The sequence below is a fragment of the Synchiropus splendidus genome, chromosome 4 (assembly GCF_027744825.2).
Source record: "Synchiropus splendidus isolate RoL2022-P1 chromosome 4, RoL_Sspl_1.0, whole genome shotgun sequence".
Lineage (NCBI taxonomy): Eukaryota > Metazoa > Chordata > Actinopteri > Syngnathiformes > Callionymidae > Synchiropus > Synchiropus splendidus.
Genome location: NC_071337.1, coordinates 2263736 through 2274046, shown reverse-complemented (window position 1 = coordinate 2274046; position 10311 = coordinate 2263736). Strand labels below are relative to the sequence as shown.

Below are 10311 nucleotides of genomic sequence, written 5' to 3'. Positions count from 1 at the left end.
TTAAAATATCCGAATTGTTGAATACAAGTCAAATGTAGTGATATATATAAAATAAGGTTAAAATACAGTTAATGCGTCGGCGTAGTACTTTAGTAATTCAAATTCTGCTTCTCTTGATGAAATACGAGTGTGTAGTGAGGCGTGGCGCAATGACGTTGCTAATTTTATTCTAATTTATGTGTCAAGCAGCGACACCCATGTGCGCACGTGGACAGGAAATTACGTCTTGAAATTCCAATGTGCGCATGCGGCCAGGAAATGACGACATAAAACTGAGCCCTGGAAGCAAAACGGGATGAAGAAGCAAATAGGGCAGTGACAGGGGCGTCTCCCTCCCTCCCCTCACCTGAACCCGGCGCACCTGTGACACGCCCATGACGTCATTGGTAGCTAATAAAAAGCATGCTAATAAAAACAAATGCATTTACTTTCCAAAACGCATCCGTTTTGAGGCAGTTGGAGCCCAATTTATTTCACGGATCGCGATAAAGAGAACCTTCAATATTATAGAAACGAAGGAACGTAAAAAGCGGTTGAAAAACAAAGACATAATTCTCGAAGTTCGCTGCTCGACTTCCTCCATCCCGATGTGCAACAGTGAAAACTACACTACCCATGGAACCCCTCTTCTTCCGGGGCCAATCACAACAAAGTGCCCACGTCAGTGTGTTGACGTGGGTCTGTCAGTTCCGAGACACGGACTACGGGAACTTTTCCTCGGAGTGTTGGGAGGAGAACCATGGAGCCGAGCAAGCAGGACATCACGGCTATCTTCAAGAGACTGCGCTCCGTTCAGACCAATAAGGTGCGTTTCTGCGCGTGTCCGAGTCACAACAAGGAAGTCGCCGAAGTCAACATCGGACACGTCGCTTCGCCGAAACCCGACACCACACTCCACTTGTCTGTCGTGTCGTCTCACGCGTCACGGTGGCGGGCGAGTTGTGGAGCTGTGTTGTTTGTTTGTCAGCGCAAACAAGTGGTGTTAGCTTAGCCCCGAGCTAACGCCACTTGTCTCCTGTCGTGTCGTCATGATAGTGAAGCAACACGTGTCACCGCGGTGACGTTGGTGTTGTGACGCGGCGTCACGTGTGTGATAACATCGTCCCACTGGGGTAGTCGCGAGCCCAGTTCGGGCTTTTTTTAATGACCTCGTGAGACGAATGACTCTGCCTGTAGTGGCGCTGAACCTCGCTGTTCCCGGCAGGTGTGTTTCGACTGCTCGGCCAAGAACCCCAGCTGGGCCAGCGTCACCTACGGCGTGTTCCTGTGCATCGACTGCTCCGGGACCCACCGCTCTCTCGGGGTGCACCTGTCCTTCATCAGGTACTGAAGCAAGACGCCTCCCTGCGCGCACCTCTTCACCCCCTCACGCTCGTGAGGCTGGAATCGGATCTAAAAGTCAGTTCAAACTTGAGCATGAAAGTTTACTGACCCGACAGCTGGTCCCAAATGTCCGTGTGGGGATGGGATGAAACCACTGTGGAAGCTCCTTTTATTGTATTAAAGCAGGGCGTTCGTAACCTTTCGGATCTCAGGGCCCATCTTCCCTGAAACAAATGGTCCGGGACCCATTCAAGCAACCGAACTGATTCATGACTTTTGACGTCATTTGTGAACAATGACCATATTTAACCTACTGACACCTAAACAAAGCAGAACCCTGTTAGATGACATGAAACCATGCGATCATCACAAAGATATTTGTCATGGAAATGACCAACCAGCAGTAGAACCAAGTCATGTTGACTAAAGAAAAAAAAAAGAAAGAAAATACACTTGATGCAAACTGTCAAGAAACTTTGAAGAAAAAAAAACCCAAAACTGTACATCATGAATAAAATATAGTGAAGTCAGGTAAAGTAAATAAAACTGTAAAAAATATCTTCAAATAAAAATAATATATATTTTTAAGGAAGAAATAAGTGTTAATGAAAGTATCACAAATACATTTTTGTTTTGTTGGGCACTTTCTTTAACATTTATCACAACAAGTCCTCCATAGTTGGAAACTATCGTCAATTTGCAGCTGCCAAGTCACTTCACCATATGTGGCAAATGTATTGGAACTGAGCAGTGAAGAATGACTGTATTCAAATATACGGTCGAAATGTCACTTCCTGCCCTGGCAGCGGAGTAAATATCGTTCTGATCGTCTGGATTCGGACCAGCGCTGCTCTAAACTAAACTAAAAGCTCAAAAGTGTACAGCCCGGATACCTGAAGGCTCGGACGGAGTACGTGTCAGAACTCCTCTTGCTTCCTTGTTTCTCTGTCGACTCGCTTCTCGGCTGTGTTCCACGCCACAGGTAAAGTCAGGAGCGATGTTTACAAATGTCTATGACTTACCTGGTGTTACTGCTTCATGGTACAGATTTTGTTGTAGAAATTCTCCCCAAAAACGCAACTTTATGATATGTTTTTTTTTACTTCTGCTCCTGAAAAATAGGTCTTATTAACCGACCAGTTTAGGTTTGGAGTCCTATCTGTTGTGTTGTGTGTTGAACCTGTGCCGTGCGTCGCCGTGAGCCTGAGGCTGATAAAGGGCCTGTGCTGGGTGTGTGCTGTCTGATCGTGGAGCTGTGTAAACGGTGCCCCCCTCTGACACCGTTGGCTCGGCAGCATCACCCCGGGCGCGCGCCTGTCTCTCGCATCCTCCAGTCACTCTGTTTTCCACGGTGTGTTGGCCGTGCAGGTCCACTGAGCTGGATTTCAACTGGTCCTGGTTCCAGCTCAGGTGCATGCAAGTGGGAGGCAACGCAAATGCAGTGAGTGTTTTTGTGGGTGGACTGTGGGTGGGACACAGCGCCGTTGACTTCTGTCTGACCTCCCCATGAGAGACCTCCTTCTTCAACCAACATGGCTGCACCTCTGGAGCGGCCAACACCAAGTACAACAGTCGCACCGCCCAGCTGTACCGGGACAAGGTCAAGACCCTGGCGACGCAGGCCACCAGGCGCCACGGCACAGAGGTGACCCGCTCGCTCGCTTGTTCCTGTGTCACGCCGGCCGCCCGGCTCACGCCTCTCCCTCTTCCTCCTGCCAGCTGTGGCTGGACAGCCAGGGTCCTCTCTCCCCCGCGTCCCCTGAAGACAAGCAGCTGGACTTCTTCCACATCCACACCCAGGTAGGCAGCCGCCCGCCCCGGCTTCTGCGCTCATCTCTGTGGGCGTCAGCTGTGTTGACTGTGTTGCAGGGCGACGGCGACTCCCTGAACATGGCGCAGATGAGTCTGAGCGGCTTCTCAGAGAAGGACGACGACCCTGGTAGCCAAGGTTCCTGCTCACGAGCACCAAGCAGCTGGAGCTTCTCTCACTGTAGCCGTGTCTCTCTCTCTCTCTCAGGTCACCCAGAGTACGGCCCCAGCGTGGACATGCTGAGCGCCTCCCCGAAGGCTCATCCAGGTTTGTGCTTCCGGTGCGGCTTCACTCGACCAGCAATGTGATGCCCTCTCTTGTTCTCTCCTGTAGAACCACTTTCTCTTCTCAAGAAGAAGCCAGCCACCAAGAAAACGGTAAGAACTGAAGCTGCCCTCTGGCCACTCGCTGGGAATGAGAGCACTCGGAGAGTGCAGACCTCCGCCAAGCCGCCTCAGTAACACAGCCCCCCGATATGAAGGCTGGGGGCTTGTCAATGCAGAAACTCGGGATTGAACCAGGGACCTTCATCTGAGCAGACAGTGACACACGTCTGCCAGCTCACTCAGCCACATGCTGCAGCTCATGGAGCCTTTCAGCTTAAGTTTTGGGTTTGTCTGTGCTGAAAATTTAGATGGAGGGATTTGGATGGAGTTTCCTGGAAGTGTGTCAAATGGGATGTGGAACAAGTGACCCAGTTGTGGGAGTGACCTGGGTCACCGTCCACATCAAGGAGTTACTTTGTCACGGGGAGGGGGCGGAGCTTCTCGCTGGAGGGTTGCACTCTCTGAGTTTGTTTTTCTTGGGGAGGTAGAAAAGGAAGTTTTCCAATGTTTTGTCCAGTAGAAATGTTTTTTTAAGTGGAAGAAAAACAAACCTATGATTCTCAACTGATCTGGCTCTGGGACCCCAAAATGACTAGCCGTGACCCCAGAATGAAGGATGCACAGCTTGGCTCAACAGTCGCACTATATCAGGGTGTAACTCCAGTGTCGTCAGCAGAAGCAGGGTGTGTTTCAGGAGAAGACCACGGACGGCGGCGGTGTGACCCACGCTACCTCCCGACTCAGCAGATCACTGGTGTCTCCGAGCTTGAGTCAAGTTTGAAATGTCTGAACGGTGTGTGTGTGTGTGTGTGTGTGTGTGTGTGTGTGTGTCGCAGCTGGCCAGTAAGAAAGGAGGCCTGGGCGCCCAGAAGGTCAGCAGCAGGAGCTTCTCCGAGCTGGAGAAGAAGGCTCAAGCTGCTGACCGGCTGAAAGAGAAGGAAGACGCCGCGGCGAGCTGCATGAAGAGCGCCCCCGCGTCAGAGACGGTGTAAGAGCAGCTGCAGGTTGGGCGTGGCGTTCAGGGGCCGTCAGCTTTCTCTCTCCCTCGCAGAGCTCCGTCCATGCGGCTGGCCTATCAGGAGCTGGAGAAGCAGCGGAAGCTGGAGGAGCAGAAGCTGCGGGGGCTGGACGACAGGAAGAAGGGGCAGGCGGAGAGGCTGGGGATGGGCCTGGGCGGCCGGAGGTGCGGCTCCGCCGGAGCGTCCCCTGGGCGGCCGCGCCACGTCTCATGCTTCCCCTGTCCTCCTGCAGCGGGGTGTCCCACTCGGTGACGGCAGACATGCACATCATCCAGCAGGAAAGCCCACAGGGGGGCGCCACCAGCAGGGCTCGCCGCTTCGCTGAGGAGGAGGAGGAGGACGTGGGCTCCTTCAGCTCCAGGTGAGTGGGGCTCCTCCTGTGGACAGTGTCACTGCCTGATGCGGTCCGCCGGAAATTCTGGTGCTGGGACCGGAAATGTCACGTGGTTTACCAACTGACGTTTACTGATCAAGCGCATGCGTCTATGGTTATGACGCGCACAGGCGATGAAGTTTTTTTTTTTTTTTTACTTCTAGAGTCTAGATTAAGAAATTGTATGTTGTACATGATATTCTAGTTTTGTTTTTTTTTTAATCCAACAACATAAACGGACTCAAGCGCCGCACCACGGTCAACATAAACCTGTTCAGGGGCAGATGAGCTCACTCCCGCTCCTCTTAAATCAATGTGAAACAAATTCTAGGAGAAATGGGAAGCAATGCACAGCGCAGGTCAAATGTGTTGGAGGAGTTTGAAATTATGAATGATTCAGTAATACTGGATTTAAAAAATATCATAGCAGATAGAAACGTACAAATATATTATTTATTTTAATAGTAAAAAATCAATTCACATAATTGCACGTTGCACTCACCGGTAAACCGGTTAGTTGGTAACTTCCTGCTCCAGCACCATCATTTCTGCGGACCACGTCAGGCAGACGGACCCTAATTTCCTATTTTAATAACCATTAAAAAAAAAAAACCCACAACTTTACACCATATAACCAGTAAACACAATTCGTAGACCTTGTGCGTACGTGTTTTTAACACCTGGTTCCAGTACTGGAACTTCCTGCGGACCGCATCAGGCAGTGACAGACCGTCCTGGTCGTCCTCATTCCCAAAACATGTTTCAGCTATCAGCGCAAGGATGCAGGCGAGGCCTCCAGGTGGACGGACGGGTGGCCGAAGGAGACCCAGAGTCCCGAACCAGACTTCTTTGTGACATCGCTGGATGACAGGTGTGTCTGCGGCGCCGGCGCCCGACCTGTCGGCTGTAAACACCACCTGATGCCGTAGCTACCGCGCAGAACCGCGTCCCGGAGGAAGCCTGAGCCGCTGCCAGTTGCAGAACCCGGAGAAGCCTCCAGGAAGTTCGGGGGCGACGTGAAGGCCATCTCCTCCGACATGTATTTCGGGAAGCAAGACAACTCCGGGGTAATTTCTGAACCCGTTTTTCCTGTCGCTGCATTCTTTGAACTTTGACCCTGGGCTAGTCGGCCTGCTGACATCATTTGGTTGGAATCTGCTGCGAGCAAATGGTTTCAGAGAGGAGAGGAAGTGAGTGCAGCAGGGTGGCTCGGTTGGGAGGGGTCAGGTTTGAGGACAGATGTTTGTGGAGAGGTGTAACTGGAGGCTGGGAGCAGGAGGAAGTGAATGGAAGTGGTGCGTCGAGTGTGGCCTCCTGAAGACGCTCTGACCATCTCCTCCTCTGTGGGGTCCAGTACGAAGCCAGGACCCGGCTGGAGAGGTTCGCTGGGAACTCGGCCATCAGTTCCGCTGACCTGTTCGAGGACGAGAAGAAGGCGGCAGGTAGGACCAAGCTCCAGCAGCAGGCGCCGTCACGCGTGACCTCTGTGTGACCTCTGCTCCCAGGCAGCTCCTACCAGCTGAGCAGCGTGCTCCCCAGCGCCCCCAACATGTCCCAGCTCAAGTACGGCGTGCGCTCGGTGGCGGGGAAGCTCTCGGTCATGGCCAGCGGCGTGGTCCACACCATCCAGGTGCGCCGCTCCCACCTGCTGGTCCTGGCTCCCGTGTTCACACTCTCTCTGGTTTAGGATCACTACGGCTCCTGACCGGGGGCGGCGGGGCCAATGGTGGCCGCGCCGCCAGGATTCCGTCCAGCCTGTGGTTGTTTGGCTCGGCCCGGCGCGGCAGGAGACGCCCCTGCTGTTCCAAGCAGCAGCGGCCAGGTTGTTGATCTATTGTTGCCCTTGCTATGGGAGGTCCATCACGCTGCATGCTGGTGCCCGTCTTCTGCCCCTGAAGTGCACTTGCCATCAGAAGGACCTCCAGCGTCTGCCAGGCGTCGCCAGGCTTCTTGCTTTCTACTCGCGCAGCTACGTGTCGTGTCAGAGCTGCAACTGGCTCTCCAGTGGCGCGCCGGCGCCGCCTTCTGTCTCGCTGAACTGAAGTCGCAGGTCCGAGCTCCCGGCCGGGAATAGAGTGTGTGTCACATGAGGTGTGTTGGAGCGCCTCCCGGAGGATGGGCAAGGATGATCGCTGATCCACGAAGAGCCGGCGCAGGTTTTAGCTCCAACCAAACAAGCTCATGTTGTTAAGAGACCAGCTTCTGTCTTCACTCTGGTGGAGGCAGGACCGAGGCTGCGGGATCTTAACACGTCTCAAGTTTGATGGACTTGATCCAGACCTCCACACGTGGATTCCCCTGAGTCTGTGGCGTCTGAAGAGGTCCCAATGATCACAGAAGAACCTGACACTGAGCCCAGGATCTTGTGTTCCCGCCGGCAGCTCGGAGCTTCTGAAGCTTCAATCCTCTGGACTCTGAAGATCACTGACTTGCTGTGAAGCGACAGAACCAGTCTTGCACTACACACCTGCTATGGCCACTTTGGAGGTGAAGGTTTACTTTCTGAAGGTTTTCATGACCTTCCTTTATATGAATGTAGGAGTCTGAGCTGAGAAGGTTCGGTGTTTGTCGTGTGTCCGGTATTCCGGAGGGAAGTGGAAGGTTTTGCGTGTTCAAATCATGTTTTTTTTTTCTGTCACCAGGGTTGTGTGTGTTTTAGCTCCGGCAGGTCTCAGTCCTCTGGGTCCTGCTGGGTCACATGCTTTTTTGTTCTGCCTTCATCCCCAGATTTCCATGTCTGCTCCCTGTATGTCGGCGACCTGACAGCTCCTGCTTCACTGTCATGTGGCAATAAAGAGTTTATACTTCTGTTCTGCTCACGGCTCCATCCCCTGATCCGGTTCTGCGTCCGGCCCGGTTCGGCAGCTCTCAGATGCCTTGTCTCACGCACCCACCCCAGTCACTGATGACATCATCTAACCCTCGCGGGTCTCACACAGGGGTCATCCTGAGGTCACATGCGTGCCAGAAGGCTCTCCATTAGATGGATGATGGAAGACGTTTGCGCCTGAGGTGAGAAGGTCGTGTCAGAAACAGCTGGTTCCAGACGATTATTTCAAACGGTAACCTGGAAATGATGCGGGTTTTGTACAAAGTGGACGTCAGCAAGACCTGGAGTGGATTCACCACACGGTGATGCGTCCTGCGCCACTCTTCTGTTGGTCTCTCTGTGGTTCCAAATGTCTCCTTCCCATTGACGCGTCGTGGGGGCAGCAGCTGAGGCGAGGACACCCGGACCTGCCGCCTCAGAGCCTCTCCAGAAGTGAGGGGTTCACTGGACGTTCCGCCTCAGGGAGGCCGCCAGAAAGCTTCCTGCGCAGATGAGGCCCAGCTCTACTCTGAGCATGAAACTGTGTCCTCATTTTGCCTGAGGTTGTGGAGGACCAGGTGCATGCTGGTCTTACATAACAGGGTGACCCCAAGTGACGTCATGGCCAACCAGACAGATATGGAGCTGAAAAGGCAGGGGTCCGTAAACACGAGGGAAAATATGCATCGACTGTGGAATGTTTTAATGTTATGAAGGTTTTTTTAGTGCAAACGTTTTAATGTGATGGTTTAAACTGTATTTTACATTTTTTTGTAATGATGGTGATGATGGTGATGATGAAGCTGATGATGATGAGGAGTGTCGCACCCCTCACCTTTGACCCTCAAAGCGACCAGAGAAACAACCTGATCTTTTGTGGCCTGTTGTGACCTTCCGCACTTCATGTCGATGCTGGACAATCATGTTCAGCGACAGAGTCTTTCCACGTTTTTAAGACTTTGATGATGATTTGGTGAAATGTTCGCCCCGGGAGTCCTTCAGTGCACGAGCGCCACTGCACGTCACCTCCACAAACAAAAACAAAACACACCGACCGCTTGTTGTCGGTTTAGAGAGGACCTGCGCGAGTCCCAGCTGAGGCCATGGAAGCGTGAAGTTTGGGTCCTGGACCTTCTCAGATCCAACGGACCCAGAAGTCACGTGACTCCTTCAAAACGCCTGACCTTTCCCTCAAAATCCGGACCGGAACCAGAGACGGTTCTGGATCCGGCCCAACCCACGGATCTTGTTTTCATGAAGTCATTCTCTCGGTGTAGTTTGGGGTTGATCACGTCCCACGTCGACTGGACGGAGAGTTTCCTGGAGCTCGTGCGCGTGTGTGAGTGTGAGTGTGAGTGAGTCACACAGACAGAGAGTGTGTCAGAAGCATGTCACGTTTATTGAAGCTGATCAAGAGCACACTTTCCTCATCAGAGAGGTCAAAGGTCAGCGGTTATTTACAAGCATCGCGGCGGCTCAGACCGGAGTCTCCTCCTGCGCGTCTGACTCTGGAGACAGCTGGGGCATCTCCATCTCCTCCACAGCTGCTGGGAGCTGCTCTCTCCTCCTGCCCCTCCACACCAGCCCCACCACCCCCCCCACACACAGCATCAGCACCAGCACCACAGCACTGAGCAGCACGGACCTCAGCAGGAGGTGATCCTCCTCTGGCTCTCTCAGCTTCACCAGGGTCTCAGACCTGAACACACAGTTGAAGTGGCCTCTCTCCACCACACACCAGACCTGTCCACTGTCCTGCAGAGAGACGTTCCTCATCACCAGGCTGCTGCCGGAGCGATGCACGTTGTCTGGTCGATGATGCTCATGAACATAAGAGACCTGTCCTCCGGTTCTGTTGGACCTCATGAACCAGTGAACCTCATCAGTCTGACTCCAGTTCCCACAGTGGAGAGTGAGCTCCTCCCCCTCAGTGAAGAGCTGCACAGCAGGAGGCTCAGGCTCAGGACACACGTACAGGAAATAATACTCAAAACCATCATCACTGAGGTGACAGGCGTATAAACCTGTGTGGCCCAGTGTCAGAGATGGAAACATCAGAGTGGAGTTGAGACTCTCGTCCTCAGACCTCAGTGAATTAAACATCATCCAGCTGTGTGTTTGGTCCCTGCTGCCGTCAGAACAGTTCAGCTCCAGACTCTCTCCCACCCAGCGCAGGATATAGTCTAGTGAGACTTCAACAGGGAAACGACTGTGAAGGTGGCACCTGAGCTGCTGCTTCTCCAGACAGAAGTAGGTGATGAAGTAATCAGCAGGTCTGTCAGCAGTGAGCAGGAGGGAAGCTTTGTTCTGCAGCAGCTGGAGTTGGTGCCCGTGAGGTGTTCTGTCCTCTACTGAGACTAATCCATGGTATGTCCAATAGGCCCACTGAACACTCTGGTTTGGTCCCACCCCGTCACAGCTCAGCTCCACTGTCTCTCCAACAGTCAGGTACACAGTCTCATGACGTATCATCTTCTGGTCGTCACACACGAGGAGCGTGGAGTTCCTGTCCAGGGTCATGTTGCCCCGAGTCCAGCACTGCTCCTGGTACTGACCCGAGTGGGAAGGATTCACAGGGTCTATCTCATAATAGGAGGCTGAAGAGTTGAACAGGAGCTGCGTCCCCTCAGTGCTCCATCTCCGTCCAGGGG

At 53.1% G+C, this 10311-nt stretch overlaps 1 protein-coding gene across 1 annotated transcript; it reads left to right on the top strand.

Annotated features, from left to right (window-relative positions):
• The first annotated feature begins 623 nt into the window (after nt 1-623).
• arfgap3 (ADP-ribosylation factor GTPase activating protein 3) lies at nt 624-8776 on the top strand. Its single transcript, XM_053863569.1, has 16 exons — nt 624-805; nt 1205-1323; nt 2692-2764; nt 2837-2968; nt 3043-3123; nt 3193-3262; nt 3341-3400; nt 3467-3510; nt 4296-4447; nt 4511-4642; nt 4711-4839; nt 5618-5722; nt 5792-5918; nt 6206-6293; nt 6357-6481; nt 6539-8776. The coding sequence occupies exons 1-16, from the start codon at nt 740-742 to the stop codon at nt 6554-6556; spliced, it is 1521 nt and encodes a 506-aa protein (XP_053719544.1). The 5' UTR covers nt 624-739; the 3' UTR covers nt 6557-8776.
• The last annotated feature ends 1535 nt before the right edge of the window (nt 8777-10311 follow it).

Bases quoted from the DNA above. Each gene is read 5' to 3' on its own strand.
- arfgap3 (XM_053863569.1), top strand. From the start codon at position 740: ATGGAGCCGAGCAAGCAGGACATCACGGCTATCTTCAAGAGACTGCGC. The intron at 806-1,204 runs GTGCGTTTCTGC...TGTTCCCGGCAG, and splicing joins GCTCCGTTCAGACCAATAAG to GTGTGTTTCGACTGCTCGGC. The intron at 1,324-2,691 runs GTACTGAAGCAA...TTGGCCGTGCAG, and splicing joins GTGCACCTGTCCTTCATCAG to GTCCACTGAGCTGGATTTCA.